General features: G+C 43.1%; 1 protein-coding gene across 13 annotated transcripts in view; it reads right to left on the reverse strand.

Moving 5' to 3' along the window:
* Window positions 1-19,103, reverse strand: part of SYNGAP1 (synaptic Ras GTPase activating protein 1) — a 470,644-nt gene that overhangs the window by 78,648 nt on the left and 372,893 nt on the right. For 12 of the 13 annotated variants that reach the window (XM_089656453.1, XM_089656452.1, XM_089656448.1 and 9 more), the window contains 2 exons: window positions 16,497-16,675; window positions 9,956-10,546 (listed from right to left, as the gene is read on the reverse strand). In XM_089656453.1, the coding sequence (XP_089512579.1) occupies window positions 9,956-10,546; window positions 16,497-16,675 (770 nt within the window). The remainder of the gene's footprint in view (window positions 1-9,955; window positions 10,547-16,496; window positions 16,676-19,103) is intronic. The other variant, XM_089656450.1, reaches the window with a different exon arrangement.

A 19,103-nucleotide genomic window follows, 5' to 3' on the forward strand; every position in this document is an offset into this window, starting at 1 on the left:
ATACAGTGATCAGTGCTAATAAAAAGCACTGACACTGTACTAATGGCACTGAACATGAAGGGGTTAACATGTGGGGCGATCAAAGGGATAACTATGTGCCATTTTGTATAATGTTCTGTGTTTGTGCTTCACTGTAAGCACACTGCTATGCATGTGCACAGCCTTGCAAAGCATAAAAGCAGTGTGCAGGAGCTGACAGGGAGAACTGTTTTGTTTACTAAAAGTTCTCCTCCCAACCCCCCCCCCCCCCTCGGAGATCCTCAGCAATCACTGGGTGCCAGTGAGTAATCACTGGCCAGAACACGGTGATTGGCGAATGGTATATTAAAAGAGGCATAGACTCCAGAGAGAGAGATATCATTTCCCCCGGTACAAATCATTAGTAACACCTCATCTGGAATATGCAGTTCAGTTTTGGGCACCAATTCACAAAAAGAACATTGGGGAACTGGAGAAAGTACAGAGAAGGGCAACCAAACTGATAAGAGGCATGGAGGAGATCAGCTATGAGGAAAGATTAGAGGAACTGAATTTATTCTCTCTTTATCACCATGTATAATACATAAGGGGGATATGATCTCCATGTATAATACATAAGGGGGATATGATCTCCATGTATAATACATAAGGGGGGGATATGATCTCCATGTATAATACATAAGGGGGGATATGATCTCCATGTATAATACATAAGGGGGATATGATCTCCATGTATAACACATAAGGGGGGATATGATCTCCATGTATAATACATAAGGGGGATATGATCTCCATGTATAATATATAAGGGGGGATATGAGCTCCATGTATAATACATAAGGGGGATATGATCTCCATGTATAATACATAAGGGGGGATATGATCACCATGTATAATACATAAGGGGGGATATGATCTCCATGTATAATACATAAGGGGGATATGATCTCCATGTATAATACATAAAGGGGGATATGATCTCCATGTATAATACATAAGGGGGGATATGATCTCCATGTATAATACATAAGGGGGGATATGATCTCCATGTATAATACATAAGGGGGGATATGATCTCCATGTATAATACATAAGGGGGATATGATCTCCATGTATAATACATAAGGGGGATATGATCTCCATGTATAATACATAAGGGGGGGATATGATCTCCATGTATAATACATAAGGGGGGATATGATCTCCATGTATAATACATAAGGGGGATATGATCTCCATGTATAACACATAAGGGGGGATATGATCTCCATGTATAATACATAAGGGGGATATGATCTCCATGTATAATATATAAGGGGGGATATGAGCTCCATGTATAATACATAAGGGGGATATGATCTCCATGTATAATACATAAGGGGGGATATGATCACCATGTATAATACATAAGGGGGGATATGATCACCATGTATAATACATAAGGGGGGATATGATCTCCATGTATAATACATAAGGGGGGATATGATCTCCATGTATAATACATAAGGGGGATATGATCTCCATGTATAATACATAAGGGGGATATGATCTCCATGTATAATACATAAGGGGGGATATGATCTCCATGTATAATACATAAGGGGGGATATGATCTCCATGTATAATACATAAGGGGGGATATGATCTCCATGTATAATACATAAGGGGGGATATGATCTCCATGTATAATACATAAGGGGGATATGATCTCCATGTATAATACATAAGGGGGGATATGATCTCCATGTATAATACATAAGGGGGATATGATCTCCATGTATAATATATAAGGGGGATATGATCTCCATGTATAATACATAAGGGGGGATATGATCTCCATGTATAATACATAAGGGGGGATATGATCTCCATGTATAATACATAAGGGGGATATGATCTCCATGTATAATACATAAGGGGGATATGATCTCCATGTATAATACATAAGGGGGGGGATATGATCTCCATGTATAATACATAAGGGGGGATATGATATCCATGTATAATACATAAGGGGGATATGATATCCATGTATAATACATAAGGGGGGATATGATCTCCATGTATAATACATAAGGGGGGATATGATCTCCATGTATAATACATAAGGGGGATATGATCACCATGTATAATACATAAGGGGGGATATGATCTCCATGTATAATACATAAGGGGGGATATGATCTCCATGTATAATACATAAGGGGGGATATGATCTCCATGTATAATACATAAGGGGGGATATGATCCCCATGTATAATACATAAGGGGGGATATGATCCCCATGTATAATACATAAGGGGGGATATGATCTCCATGTATAATACATAAGGGGGGATATGATCACCATGTATTAGTGGTTCATATAGTGAACTCGGTGTAGAGTTATTCACGCTGAGGTCATCACAGAGGACAAGGGGGCACTCTTTACGTCTGGAGGAAAATAAATTTAATCTCCAAATACGGAAAGGTTTCTTCACAGTGAGAGCTGTGAAAATGTGGAATAGACTCTCTGGATTCTTTCTTGGATACACAAAATATAACTGGTTACTAACGTTTATAGGTAAAGTTGATCCAGGGAATATCTGATTGCCTCTCGGGGGATCAGGGAGGAGTTTTTTCCCCTGCAAGAGAAAATTAGATCATGCTTTGTTGGGTTTTTGCCATCCTCTAGGTCAACTGTGGGTATAGGATTATAAAAAAAAAAAAATTTTATGGTTGCAATGGATGGACTTTTGTCTTTTTTCAGCCAGACTAACTATGTAACTATGTAAGTATGTGCACAGAAAGTAAGGTCTTTCTGAAGTTTGAGGAATCACATTCTCCATGGCATCTACACAGAATATTAGGGCTAAGGGCAAGAGCTGTGATCCTGCAAAAAGAATAAGATTATCTATTTTAAGAGACAGATCACTATTGAGTTCTCCAGTGCAGTTTGCCATATTCTGGGCAACAGGGTTGGACTCGCCAGAGCAAAGCATGAGTTCAATAGATTCTCCAAATGGTTATCAACCAAATCCAGAGGGAATGTCTTCAACAAAACAGCAGCTTGACTATTTAGTGCAAGAATTGTTGGGAAGTTCACTGCTAGTTGAATTTTTCTGCCATAGGCAGAAAAAATGACCGTTGGACAGCCATTATAAAATACCCAATTGGACTTATCAAGAATGAGGAAAGGCTTATTGTCCAGGAATTGTCTTTCTTTTCATGCTTATAGGAGTATGTGGAGTCTGAACAGAGCTAAGTGTATCTTGCCAAAGACTAGCACGCATTGCCTCAGTCAATGAGTCCACTGTAGCTAGCATTGTGGTGAGAAGGTGAAAAATTAACTTGACAAAATGCTGGTGGTGAAAATCTTCAGCGGCCTTCACTAAAATGGCAGATTCCCCTTTGCCTTTTGCAAATTTAACTACGGTCTGAAATTCAGAATGTACCCGGTGAATATAGTTAGGGGTAGGAGAGGCTGAAGAGACATTTCTAGAGGTTGTAGATCAGACAGATAGTGGGAGAAAGTTCTGATTTACCATAAAATATAACAAAGGGAAACTATTCAGCGGAAAATACAGTAACACCATATAGGGGAAAAAAATGTATTATTAGTCAGTTCATTAACTCACCAGTTTGGTGCGGGTCACAGTACCCAACAAAATGCACTATAAAAATGCTTTTAGGAAAGAACCCCTAAAGAAAATAAGGTACTAATAAGTGACCCAGGTAGTTTAACTGACAATATAGCTTTATTGAAACCACATTGCTGTAAAACACGATAAATTCACACATATGAAAAATTATACTATGTCTCCACCTGTCACCATTAAAAACATGACAAGGCTGTCACAGTAAAAATTAGGGAACCCGGATTCGATGTTATTAGTACAAGATGTCAAGCACCCAAAATGTCTATATCCCAGAACCCTAAACTTCCACTGAAAAGAGAATATAACCCATTCAATGCGGGCATCTAGCAATATTAGGAGGTAGAGTCAGGGTATAAGCAATCATTGGTAATGAAGGCCAAGGAACATGAATAGAACATGTAGCCATATAGAAGTTCGAGAATCATTAGAAACTGTAAACCTCAACCATATTAGCAATATTAATGAATTCACAGAAATTCATATAAAAACAAAAAGCATAATATCATAGGTCTAGCTGCCTTCATGTATACTGTGCAGAGAATTGTGAATAATGCGAAAAAGCTGACTCGCAGTGCGGCCATATCTTAATGACAGCAAGTTAGACAATAAAGGCCAGAGTTATTGTTGGCATTAAGGTAGAACGCCCTCATGTTGAAGGAAGACACATTTACTTTACTTCAAGGAGATCCTTCAGAGGAGCGCTATTGTTACCAGACCTAGTTTGAACAGTCTCAGTAAGAGGACGCAGGTGGGATGTGGCCAGGGGAGGTGCCTTTTACAGTTACCTTAGGACCAGGGTGGTTGTGGATAAGGTGGCTTGCGGGACCAAGGCTGCATCCAAGTCCAAGTAGCCAAGTTCCGTTATGGCCATAGATAAAATGAGGTAAGGATTATATGTATGTGAAGGTTCCTTCTCACATGCAGAGTACCATCAATAGGGTGGCGTTCTCACCGCAAGGTAGTCCACAGACCCATAACAGATTGGACTGACACTCTCCCTTGTCCAGGTAACTTCCTTCACCGTGATGTGATCCACATCCTCATGGTTGACTAGGCGTCCCAGCTCCATGCTGGTGCATCATCACTCTTTCCGAGGTCAGGACATGGCCGCACATGCGCATTAGAAGGTTAGTTTGTACTCCGCTGAGGTCAGCTGGACATTAAGGTTATGCATAACGAGACATAGCCCTGGGGCGGCCTAATGTAGGACCTACAGTCGACGCATTTCGCCCGTTTGCCTTGAACACGGGCTTCCTCAAAACCAGTAGAGGGCGCTCTCAACAACTTAAGTTATAGGCTCAGCTTCATAATGAAGCATTTCTATCACTAGATGGTGTCCTCTACAACCTCAGCTGCTACAAATTACTCTTGTTGAATCAAAACACAGATTATTTCTCAAGACGAGAGTTTCAAACCATAGGAATCGCCACATTGGATAGAAAACACCAATATGGAGACACAGATCGGCAATCATTGACCCATAAAATGCACCCCAAGCAGTAAACATTGACATTAGAAATAGGATATCGACGCCCTATGCGGTGAGGACCTCCTCTTTAGAACCGGAGTACTGAGGGTCCATGGACTTAGAAAGTGACAATTAGATATTAGGTCCCTGGAACATTTGATTAGTGACAGCCAGGGAGAAAAACTCCCAAATTCATCTCATTATTCAATCCATTTGGGATTAGAGTACCATGCTTATATATCCAATGATTTTCATGCTGGAGAAGGACTTTTATCAAAGTCACCTCTCCTGACAGATAGTTTTAGGGAAAATAACCCCTTGACTCTTAGGCCAGTGGTCAGGCCTCCTGTCATGAACATATGTAATTGTTCAACTAACCCTGTCCAAATCATAAGGGCATCATCGATGTACCTGATCCATGTCACTGCGTGGGCCAGGTAGAAGTCAGCAGATTGGTACACGACATCTAACTCCCATTTCCCCAGATATAAACAGGCATATGCTGGAGCCCATGGGGCACCCATTCATGTGCCCCTTACCTGTTGGTAGTACATTCCCAAAACTGGAAAAAGTTATTGGAAAGCACAGAGTCAAGCAATTCTAAAATAAATTCATTCTGGGCACCCAAGTTAGGATAATGAATTTCAAAAAAGTAAGCCACCGCCCAGAGACCACAGTCATGGGGTATGGAGATATAAAGAGACTTCACATCTACCCCACCATAGTGGGAGAAAGTTCTGATTTACACTAGGTTCACATCTCTGTGTGCAGGAAATGCACACAAAATCGCACGCATTCCTGACCCACAGAGAAACCCATTACACTTTAGGAGGTGTGGGGGGTGTCATTAATTTTTAATGGTGCCCCCACGCATAGCAAACCATGGTCTGTTTTCACACACACCATGCAGTTTGGTATGGCACAATTTTTAAAAAAGGTTCAGAGACTTGTTGGGTAGGTCCCCCATTAAAATGAATGAGCTGCCCTACCAATGACGTGCTCACACAAATGTGCATGCCAGGAGTGTACTTAGAATTTATGCTGCCCTAGGCAACACAAAAAATCTTTCCTAACAGGAAAATGGATCCATCACCCAAGGACACTAGCAAACAAATGAGCTTCTTTGAGTGGATGGGGTTTTATGGATACACTAGGGGGTGGTCCCAGCAAAGCTTTTCCCAGTGTCCAATCACCTGAAGGCAACGGCATATAACTCATAGTCTAAGAATCAATTCCTGCATCTCGTATTGCATTCCAACATATGACATTTACAGGTATTCTTCAGAATTCCAAATTTTAAAAGCAAGCAGTGTACGTACCTGAAGTTGACTTCATATGAGCCTCTTGCAGTCCCTATATATGCAGGGGCATATAACCCACAGTCTAAGAATCAGTGCCTGTGTCCTATACTGTATGATTAGGATACATACATTTCATGATATATTCATGAACACAGAATGGCATTATTTTATGTCTTTTATAAGTGCCTGGAGTTCAGCTTTAATACTTGCTGCCGAACTTTCTTATAGTCTTTCTGGTGTAACATATTTTTATGTTTCCATCCTTCCCACCATCCAGAACAACCATCTTATAGGGACCTGGGAGAGCGAAATGCAAAAATGGACAGTTGTGGCACAGGCAGAATGACAATACCTGTGTGTACCAGCCCTTAAAGAGGACCTGTCATTTTACTTGTAAGTACATGTGAATGTATGCAGCAGTGGTACTGTGGAATCAAGGTTTTAAGTGCCACCTTGGGCTGCAGTTTCTATTAAGAATCGGTCACAGACTGGACAGCAAAATCTATGCTAAGATACCGACCTGGAAAAAGTAGGCAACTTAGAAGTCAAGACTGCCTTCTGACTAAACTGTCTAAGGCCAAATGCAGACAGGCAATTAGCCTTTTTTTTTAAGAATCTTTCATATTTTTCTCAGTGAAGGCTGTGCTATATCATATAATAAAACAGAAACATTCTCCTCTCACATAACTCCTTGTTTTACCTGAAGTTTGAGCTACAATATCTAGATCCTTGGTGCCCAACCCATGGCCCTTTGGCATTTTTTGTGCAGCCCTCAGGGCCCCTGCAAACCCTAATATGGTTTTCCCCTGTCCTGTTATAAACAGTGATTTCTAGCAGTGTCGTGTAATATGTCTCCTGTCAATTACTGTCTCCTTAAAGCAGCGTTCCACCCAAAAGGGGAAGTTCCGCTTTAAAGACTGGTCCCCCCACTCCTCATTAAGGATTGGCACCTTTGGGGAGTGGGTACCCGAAATTCACAGGTACCTGCTACCACTTCCGCTGCGATCGCCTAGGCGATCGGAAGCGGAAGTTTTCCTCCTACCTAACATCCCAGTAGTCTTCTAGGACACGTAACAGGTCCCAGAAGACTACGGGGCCATTCAGGAAGCGCAGCACTACTCGCACATGTGCAGTGGGCACCTGGCTGTGAAGCCGCAAGCTGTCACAGCCGGGTGCCCACATTGAAGATGCTGACGCCTGGAACACAGGACTGCCAGTGAAACGGGCCATGGGATCGTGAGACAGGTGAGTGGCTGTTTTTTAAAAGTCACCAGCTGCAATTTTTGTGAGTGGAACTCCGTTTTAAGCATGTCCCCAGTCCTCAACAACTTCTATAGCATGTTCGGTCTTCCACAGTCTCCTGCAGCATGTCAGCATCTCTGACCATCTCTTGTATCATGTCTGCAGTCTACGACCATCTCTTGTATCATGTCTGCAGTCTACGACCATCTCTTGTATCATGTCTGCAGTCTACGACCATCTCTTGTATCATGTCTGCAGTCTCTGTTCATTTCATGTATCATGTTTGCAGTCTCTTTCCTTCTCTTGTATCATTGTGACTTTAAATAGAACATATAGAGCGCGGCTCAAAGCACCAATGTAGATCCATCCGGTGATTTACGCTGCTAGTGGGTGTCATTGTCCGCAGAAGCTCAATCCAGCTAGCTTTAAAACATCCCAATAAAAATGAATGGGACCCTACACACCGAGGACACCCACCTCAATGGATGAATGAATGAGAAGCAGACTCAGCCTGTCTCCTCCCAGGCCACGTGGCCAGGGAGGTGACAGGCTGAAACCACTTCTCATTCATTCATCCATTGATGTGGCTGTCCTCGGTGTGTGGCGTCTCATTCGTTTTCACTGTGATCTCTCGTATCATGGCTGCAGTCTCTAACCATCTCTTGCATCAGGTCCACAGTCTCTAACCAACACTTGTATCATGTCTGCAGTCTCTGACCATTTCCTATATTATATTCACAGTCTCTGATCATACTTGTATCCTGTCTTCAGTCTCTGACTGTCTACTGTGAATGATAGTCTTTGACTATATGCTGTTGTGTGTTTTCTGTCTCTGATACGGAACATTCACTGAATTTTATGTCCAGCCAGTTGGTGATTTTGAAGGCCGCTCGAGGCCCACCATATCAAGAAAGTTGACCACCACTGGTCTAGATTTTGATCACTGTGACACGTTCTGTCGAACTCAAATATTTGCAGAATGGACATAAACTATTCTCTATGGGAACCATTGTATTTTTATGATTGGTCTATAGTCTGGTAAAAACAGTAGAGCACATGTGTCAAACACAAATGCCCGTGGGCCAAATTTGGCCCGCTAGACCATTTCATGTGGCCCTTGCACCTCTCCTGCAGCTGTGGCAACCCCCCTTGTCTCTGTCTCCACCTTGTTCCAGCAGTCAGCAGCAGAGAAGATGACAAAACTCCTCCGCCAGATCCTCCACTTCTCTGTGCAGCTGTGGAGAGGCTCGTCTCTACTTCCCAGTCTCAGCAGTCAACAGTAGAGAGGAGGACAGAACTCCTCCTTCAGATCCTGCACCTCTCTGTGCAGCCGTAGCACCCCCTCATCTCTGCCTCCCCTGGTCTCAGCATTCAGCAGACTCCAGCAGCTGACTCCAGACCTCCTCTGGTACTACTCCAGACTCTGCACTTTCTGCTCCCCAGTTCTTTCCCCAGCTTCTTCCAGGCAGCAGCACAAGGTAAGGGGGATGCACTGTGATGTAAGGGGGGAGACGGGGTGCTCTGGACATCTAGGTTTACAGATACAACTGGCCCTTTGAGGGCAACCATAATGCTGATGTGGCCCACAACGAAACTGCATTTTACATCCCTGCAGTAGAGTATAAGGAACCACTCTGTGGGAATGCTATCAACATCAAGTGATTTCAAAGCTTGCAACCATCTTCAACTGAAAGGGGTTTTATTTGCATAAGGCATGCATTGTTTTAAGCCATCTTCCAAGGCTACAGATATCCTTGCCACTTTTCAAAACTATCCAGGTGCTTATTTGTAAAATGACAGATCCCCATACAGACTCATTTACACTTATAAAACAGCACCTAAATCCTGTTCTATTGTTTTCGATCATGCAGAATATACATGTACATGAAAATGCACAAGATACATGCAGGCAATTCCTATGCCTGGATTAATAGGGTTATCTTTGCTGCAGGTTCACCTTAAGTGCTCACGTGTAAATGGGTCTGAAAGAGCTGGCTTTGATACTGTGAACACTGACTCTCTCATTGCCCCCCAGCTGTCTAGCTGCGTTAAATATAGATCTGTGTAATCAGTATGTAATTAATAAAGCTGCATAAAACTGAGGGAAAAGAAGATGTGTTCGTGCGGGAACAACACCCTCCATTCTTCAACAAAGATTAGAACTATCAGAGAGCATGCGATAGACAGAAACACAGATTAACTATATATAAATATATAGTGCTATATACATATATGATTTATATATGTATATCCAATGATATTTATACCACCTCTCTACTCTCCCCACCTGCGGCCCCAAATCTTTTGCCCCCTAGTGGGGCCGGTACCTGAACTCTGACCCCTGCCGGCTGAATTCGTCGCTGTAGCTGTGGCTGTGCAGCATGTGCTTGCCGCTGCTCAAGTCCTCACTCTTGCTGTAGCCATGGAATGGGGCGAAGGCATCAGCTCCAGGGTCCGGCCGATGAGGAGCTGGGTGAGGGGGTGGTCCAGTGGGGCCGTCAGGGGCCATGTGGAAGAGCGGGTTCTGGAAGGACAAGGGGATGCGGAGCTGCTGAGCTGAAAGCCCGTCGGTGGTGACCCCCATCTGACTGAGCCGCAGACCAGCCGCAATGCTAGACCCACTGCCCTGGGAGAGCCGGCCCCCCGGGCGGAGCCCCCCAGATATGGAGGCCTGGCTGGAGTTAAGCAGGTCCCCTACGGCCTGCAGGTTGGACACGCTGTTCATGCGACTGTCCTGCAAGTCTAACATGGACACGCTTTTGTTTACACTCAGCATCTTCTGGTCAGGCTCTGTGATGTCTGAGCTGCTGGTGCAATAGGCGGGCGATGAGCGGGTGAGGGGGCGGCGTGAAACAAAGAACATATCTTTTGAGGACTTGTCCTTGGTGGGTGAAGGTAGACGGGTCATGTCAATGGAGCTGAGGAAATAAAACAAAAAAAAGATAGTTCTAGCCAATGCCACACTCACTTCAAACAATACAGCTAAAAACAGAGCATTGTAATATACTATATACAGGGGGGGAAATAATGATTTGATCCCCTGCAGATTTTGTATGTTTGTCCACTTACAAAGAGATGAAGGGTATATCATTTTTATCATTGGTGTATTTTAAATGATAGAGACAGAATATCAACCAAAAGACCAGAAAAAGCACATGATACAAATATAATAAATTGAGTTGCTGTTCAGTGAGTAAAATAAGTATTTGATCCCCTACCAACCAACCATAATTCTGGCTCCCACAGACTGGCTATGTGCTCATGTGTTACACAGTCCTGTGAATTTAAGAAAGTGCTCCTAACAACAACTCATTATGTGTATGAAAGACACCTGTCCACGGAACCTCTTTCTTGGGCACCATCATGGACAAGATCAAAGAGCTGTAAAAGGACATCAGGGACAAGATTGTAGACCTGCACAAGGCTAGAATGGGCTATAAGACCATCAGCAAAAAGCTTGGTGAGAAGGAGACAACTGTTGGAGCGATTATTTGCAAATGGAAGAAATACAAAATCACCATCAATCGCCCTCGGTCTGGAGTTCCATGCAATATTTTGCCTCATGGCGTAAGGATGATCATGAGAAAAGTGAGGGATAAGCCCAGAACCACACGGGAGGAGCTTGTGAATGATCTCAACGCAGTTGGGACCACAGTCACCAAACAAACCATTGGTAACACAATACACCACCATGGATTGAAATCCTGCAGCACCCGCAAGGTCCCCCTCCTCAAGAAGGCACATGTACAGGCCTGTCTGAAGTTTACCAATGAACATCTAAATGATTCAGAGAAGGATTGGGAGAAAATGCTGTGGTCAGATTAGATCAAAATTGAACTCTTTGGCATTAACTTGTGTTTGAAAGAAGAAAAATGCTGACTATGATCCTAAGAACACCATCCCTACAGTCAAGCACGGAGGTGGAAACATTATGCCAACACTTACCAGCCAGCCTGCAAAACAAGCAATTTGGCCTTATTAAGAAGGCTATGGAAATTTTAGAGTTAGGTCCATAGTATACAGAGGATCCTTAATGCAGGATTGTGGTTTACGCATGTATTTGCAAATGTGTGCAAACAAAATCCTCTGGTTTTAACGCAAATTGTTAGACAGGACCAAATCGGCTGTTTTGCAGGTTGGCTGGTAAGTGTTGCTAGGAAATCCCTTGTTTGTTTGTGATGTGCATTGCCCTTCCATGTGCACCTTACTGCTAAGGCTGGTTATTGGTTGGGGTGGTTGCTATTTTTTGTGTAGTTGGCTAATTTGGATGCAGGGACGCACTGGATGCCTTTGCTGTCATTTAGGTATAGCTAGGCGTCACATGCGTCCCTGTTCCTTTAAGGAGGGATGAGCTCCTCCAGGCACACCTGCCCTTAACCTATCCAGTGATATATGTACACAGTATACAAAGAACCCTTGACGCAAACTGTTAGACAGGGCCAAATTGGTTGTTTTGCAGACTGGCTGGTAAGTGTTGCTGGGAAATTCTTTGTTTGTTTGCAAAGTACAGAGATATCATCAATGAAAACCTGTTCCACAGCGTTCAGGACCTCAGACTGGGCTGAAGGTTTACCTTCAAACGTGACAACGATCCTAAGCACACAACCAAGACAACACAGGTGTGGCTTAGGGACAACTCTGTGAATGTCGTAGAGTTGATCATCCAGAGCCCTGACTTAAACCCTATTGAACATCTCTGAAGAAACCTGAAAATGACTGCCCACTGATGGTCCCCTTCCAACCTGACTGAGCTAGAGAGAATTTGCAAAGAACAACAGAAAATCCCCCAATCCAGGTGTGCAAAGCTTGTCACATCATACCCAAAACTCGAGGGTGTAGTTGCCGCCAAATGTGCTTCAACAAAGTACTGAGTAAAGGGTCTGAACACTTTACACAGACATTTCTTAAAATTTGTCTTCACTTTGTCATTATGGGGTACTGAGTGTAGATTAACGGAAAAAAAATGAATGTAAACAACTGTGGTATCAGGCTGCAGCATAACAACATTGAAAAAAGTGAAGGAGGTGGGAATACTTTATGAATGCACTGTAAATATATATATACATGGAGAGAGAGAAAGAGAGAGAGAGCGCTATAGGCCAAAAATCTATTTAATATTGTTATCTGCAGCTTTGGATCACACCTGCTACTGTGTAGAACTGTCTCATGTCACCTCCTTGGCCATTCTGTCTCACAATATACTTTATGATAAAAATCCACATTCTAGGTCTAGGAGGACCAAAACAAACATTTGCTATTAAAAAGGATATGTAATATAAAATAATTTACATGAATTCAGTTACAAAATAGTTAAGATTAGGTTTTTTTTAGTGTGAAAGGGTTAGAAACTGACAGTTTTTTACTGATGTTTCCTGGCAGACATAAAGTGGGTGGAAATATTAAGAGCAGGGGCAGCAGAGCAGGAGGTAAGGGGAGATTTCCCAAAGGAGATAATTGTGCTGGTGACAACTATCAAAGGTTCAATTTCCACTGATTTTGGAAAGATTACACTTTTTGTTGTGTCAATGGAATAGGAAGTAAAAGGAAATATTCATGATTGAAGTAGGAACAGCAACAAATACTCCATCCAATGCTAAAAAAGGAGTTCTGGCTGGAGTTTACCTTAAAGCAGCGGTTCTCAACCTGTGGATCACGACCCCTTTGGGGGTCGAACGACCCTTTCACAGGGGTCGCCTAAGACCATCGGAAAACACATATTTCCGATGGTCTTAGGAACCGAGACACCGCTCCTCTATCTGTCTCCAGTCGAGTCCGCCCGCATGCAGACACTCTATGAGGTAGTGGTGAGGGCGGCCGGAGGGGCTTGGCAGGGTGTCCCACACTCCCGGCTTTCTGCAAGCCTCTCACGCTGAACTAACACCAGCACACTGACTGGCTCACTCCCTCTTCCCTGTGCGTTATGAGCGGCCGGCCGGGCTGAAGGGTCCTCCCCTGCAAGGGGTGGGTCGGAGGTGCCCCGCTGCCACCCATTGGCTGCCCTTGCACCTGCTGCATGTTTCTCCGGGTGGGCAGCTGCTCACAACAGCTATATAGATGTGAGCCGGGCCCCCCTTTGTCTCCGGGGAGGGGGGATCTGGTTACCCGCAGAGCGTGCGCCCTACAGCCGCTCACCTCCCACGGAGGCTTCTCCTCACAGTACGAAGGCTGGCACTGGGGCACCCGGCCCGCTAGAGGGAAGTACACAGCGGCCAGCAATCCCAAGCTTTCCGGGGTCATAAAAGGAGCCTCAGGACAGACGACTTGGTGTGGGAGAGGGCTGATATCCCTGGGGGGGAGGGGGGGATACTGGCTATACACACTTCAATTTTACTATCAGATAGAATTGGCAATCAGATTAACTTCCATTCCCATGAAATTCTTTCAGTCGATTGACCATGGTGCAAAATGATCGACCGTTTTGCAATAATTTTATGGTTGGAGGTCACAGCAACATGAGGAACTGTATTAAAGGGTCGCGACATTAGGAAGGTTGAGAATAACTGCCTTAAAGGATAAGTTCACCTTTTAGACAAAATAGTAAATGCAAATTTTTTTGCAGTTAAAAAAATGGGTATTTATTATTTTTGTCTACAGGAAAGCATTGCACCGGGGACCATATCTGCTTGCTGTACGGGATGTACGAGCAAACAGATATGCTGACAGGAAGCTTCAATGAACTACCACGGTGCTCCACAGCGCCGTGGTAGTTCATTGGAAACTGCAAACCAACAGCCGCTAAGGCTGTCGAGACTTGTTACATGTTCCACCCTAAAACTGGTTTAAATTGAACCTGTGCCCAGATCATGAACACTAAAGTACTTATATATTCTGAACCAGTAGTAAAAGTACTCTAAAACAAACCCTCACTCACTTCTATAGCTATGTACAACATGGAGAAATTCATCCTCAAAGTTCACAACACAGACACTAAAATCTTTGTTTTTTCTAAAACACATAGCAGATATTTATAAGTTGTTTAACTGACTGAAACTCAACTTTGTTGTGAGCTTTGGGGATTTTTAACAACAAAATAACTTCACAGAGCGGTCAGGCTTGTTTAAAACTGCTTGTTAAGAATATGTAAATTTAAGGACCCCTTGAAAAAGCCAGGAATGCCAGTGAAATAGTGGAATTGTCTCTCTCCGCAACCATGTACACCAGAACAGTGTACTGTAACTATCACAAAATTACTTCAGATGCTCCATAATTACAGCATAACAAGAGTGACTTGATTGCTTTGTCCAGCACGTTTTTGACTTGATATCTAAGTCCAACATTTACTGAAAAGCTATTGCAACTTGACTGCTTCATCCACCACTTATTAACCACTTCCCGTCCATCCTATAGCAGAAATACTGCTACAGGGCGGCACGGGTGCACAAAATCATATATATATATATATATATATATATATATATACGGAGCTGCCGTTCGCAGCTGCAGCTCTCAATCACCGGGCCCCAGCCAGTAATTACTCGCCAGCACCCATTGATTTCTGACGATAAATGACGGGGAGGAGGACTGTCCTGCCCCCTAGTTAAACATTCTCAGCACACAGTTAACCCTTTGATTGCCCCTCATTGTTACCCCCTGCCTGCCCAGTACCATTAGTACAGTGTCAGTGCTTTTTTTGTTAGTACTGATCACTGTATTGGTGTCACTGGTAATGTCAGCGACACCAAGTCAGTTCCCCCCCAAAGTCAGAATGTCTGCCGCAGTCCCACTATAAGTCGCTGATCACTGCCATTACTAGTAAAAATCAAAAATACCGCCATTTGTAGAAACTATAACTTTCACGTAAACCAATTAATTTACACGTATTGGGATATTTTTTTAGCAAAGACATGTCGCAGAGTACACTTTGGCATAAATTTATGATGAAATTGTATTTTTTTAATTTTTTTACTAGACATATTTAATAGCAAAAAGTAAAAAATATTGTTTTTTTCTCAAAATTGTCAGTCTTTTTTTTTTTAATAGCGAAAAAATAAAAACCGCACAGGCGATCAAATACCACCAAAAGAAAGCTCAATTTGTGGGAAAAAAGGACAGAAATTTAATTTGGGTGCAGCACTGCATGACCGCGCAATTGTCAGTTAAAGTAAGGCAATAACGCAAAAAATGGCCTGGTCAGGAAGGGGGTAAATCCTCAGGAGAGCAAGGGGTTAAACAACTTCTTTCTTATGCTTTGCAAGAAACCTGTACATATAGTTGACATTAATATGTACACTGACCAGCCACTGTATTAGGTACACCTATTCAATTGCTTGGTAACACAAACTGCTAAGCAGCCAATGATATGGCACCAACTCGATGCATTTAAGCATGTAGATGTGGTGAAGGTGACTTGCTAAAGTTCAAACTGAGCATCAGAATGGGGAAGAAAGGAGATTTAAGTGACTTTGTACATGGCTTGGTTGTTGGTGCCAAATGGGCTGGTCTGAGAATTTATAAAACTGCTGATCTACTGGTATTTTCACGCACAACCATCTCTAGGGTTTACAGAGAATGGTCCGAAAAAGAGAAAATAATCAGTGAGCGGCGGTTGTGTGGACGAAAATGCCTTGTTGATGTCAAAAGTCAGAGGTGAATGGACAGACTGGTTGCTGTGACATTCAGATGATAGGGTCAGAATTTGGCATAAACAACGTGAAAGCATGGATCCATCCTGCCTTGTATCAATGGTTCAGGCTGGTGGTGGTGTAATGGTGTGGGGGAGATTTTCTTTCCCCTAGCAAGGTGTACCTAATAAACTGGCTGGTGAGTGTACATGTGCACATATTGTGTGGCTCTGGATCACATTATGCATTAAGGCCCACATGAATTGCTCCTTCAACATGCACACATGCATAAGCACACTGTACATACCTGTTGAGGTCTCGTGCCAGGTAGCCCTGAAGCTCCGCAGACGGTCCCCTTAATACGACGGGTTTGGGAGGTGGTAATCGTTCTTGATGACTTGGTTGTCGCTGGATGTGGGGGTTCCTGAGCGCTAGGCTGATGTCGTTGAGAAGGCGAGGGAGGGGCCCCAGCTTTATAAGAGCATCCTGTATCAGAAATAGGATGGCAAAATAAAACAGATACCAGTTGATGTAAATGGAAACATTACTTTCTCCATTCCATTTTTGTGTTTTACTTCATTCAAATGTGTGTATATAGCCAAAACGCTTTCTTTTAGCTTTAGATAGAGAAGAAAAGGTTTAAAACCCATAGTAGATTTTTTTTTTTTTGCTTTCTGTGTCCCGCTGGGGAGATCAATTCCCATCTCAGACATACAACAGGAAATGAGAGGAAATTTCCAGTCTCAAAAGGGATGTCGTAGGAATAGGTGTTCCAAATGAAGGCCCTCATCTATTGTTCTGGTGACATTCTCAAAATTTGGGACTTCCCATCCTTTTCCATGGTAGAGACAGTAGTCACAAAGATAAATAAAGAGGGTGAATCTCCTCAGGGGAAACACAAAAAGCAATAAAAACCTGACTGGGTTCATCCCGCTCCCACTCTACCCAAATCACAAATGGAAAAAAAATGTTGCCTTCGCTTACACTTCTTAAAGCATCTATTGTGATATACTGTAAATTGTATTTATTATCTTTTATTCCTTTGGTGCCAAGATGTTGCACAGCAGTGTGCAGGGAACATTCCATTAGTGACTTTCACGCTGCCCTTCACAACACAATAAAATATATGCAGCTTTAGGTTTGCCATGACTTGCCTGTTTGTAGCAGTGATGAAGAATCTGCATTATACCACCAACCGCTTCTATAAATAAAACTTTAATCTACGTCTCTAGACAGATGCAGAGTCGGGAGCTCAGTGTATAGTTTTCTTCCTGGATACCACAGATTATTATTTAAAACTGAAGTTTAAAGTGGTAGTAAACTCAGTATTTTTTATAAAGGGTCCCCTGCATTTGTTATGTCGTAATGTGCTAGTATGCACCACAAACTAGCACATTATGGCAGACTTACCTGTCAGATACAGCCCTCCAGCGCTGCACTGTCCCCACTCCCCGAGCTTCCATCTTCACCCAGTCTTTATTCCAATGAATGGCCGGGCTACGATGACATCACCCCAGGGCTTACTCAGTGTGGCGTGTACAGTGACGTCATCGGCTGGAGCCATAATGAATATCTACTAAACTGAGCAATTTTAGTAGATATTCACTATATCTACAGGTAAGACTTATTAAAACATATGCAAACTGAGGCAGAGCGGCTCTCCTGCGCTGGATCACGTACCTAGTACGTGAGCTGTGCTCCTGGGCAGAGGGCCCATGTGCACTCCCGCCAGCTCGGTTATGCTTCAGTCATCAGGTCCAGGCCACTGATTTTGGCCTGGACTTGCTGATCGGTTCTACCAAACCATAGGCACAGAAAACGACCTTCTCCTCTCTCCTGGAGCCCTTTTCAGTTCCAGTGAGAGAAGAGATCAATTATGTGAGTAAAAGCAGCTCACACACACACTAAAAACAAACAGATTTTAACCCCCTGATCACCCCTATGTTAATCCTTTCATTGCCCTGTCACCAGTGCCATTAGTACAGTGTACATATTTTTTTACTGATCACTGTATTAGTGTAACAGGTGATGTCAGATAGCGATAGTGTCAGTTAGTGTCCCTCCCAGATAGCGTCATATTGCCTTCCACACTACCACCATCACATTTAACCCTTTGATTGTCAGCAACACTATCACAGACACACTATAAACCTCCATTACTAGTATAGTGTCTGAACAGATCAGTATCTTTGATCAGATCGGAACTATACTGGCTTCCGCAATAGTATAGTGTACCAAACAAAAAAAAATGTTAGCAGGATCAGCCCCATCACCTGCCAGCACTTGCCTTTGGCTCCAATGCCACCCCCAACAAGTGCAGTGTCAATGGATCACTGGTAAATTTCACACAAAACAGCAGCATTAGCAGAATTAGGCCTGATCTAGCATTAGTACAGGACTAGCACAGGAAAAGTAATTTTTAATAACATTCACTTTCTATATGACTTGTGTCGCAATTGCATATCCTATATTATTTTTTTTTTATATGCTATTTTTTCCCAAAAAAAATTGTTACTTTTTAAAGCAGCTCTTATTGTAGTGAATTTATTATTACATTTCCACACTAACCTGGCCACTAACATTGGAATCATGCTGCTTCAGTTGTGAAATGCTGAATACCCACAAAGCTCTATGCTTGGTGATAGGTTTACTTTAACCTTGCTCCATCCCTAATTGGCAAATCACAGGAACAGTGGACTGGAGGGCAGAATTAGTGGGACTGGCACTGAGAAAGGACTAATAGTGGGAAGGTAGAGGGGCAGCATTGGAGGAGATTGCAGCTGGCAGAGAGTGGGATATCAGCATGGCCAGACTGCAAGACTGTTGGGGACAGATATGTCAGGAGGGGGAGTAGTTTTGGGGTAGATTATGATTTTGCGGAAGAAAGTGGCAGAATGTAAGGTAAGAAAACACA

The sequence above is a fragment of the Staurois parvus genome, unplaced genomic scaffold, assembly GCF_062004578.1.
Source record: "Staurois parvus isolate SC_StPar_1 unplaced genomic scaffold, SC_StPar_1.0 ptg000906l, whole genome shotgun sequence".
Taxonomy (NCBI): Eukaryota; Metazoa; Chordata; class Amphibia; order Anura; family Ranidae; genus Staurois; species Staurois parvus.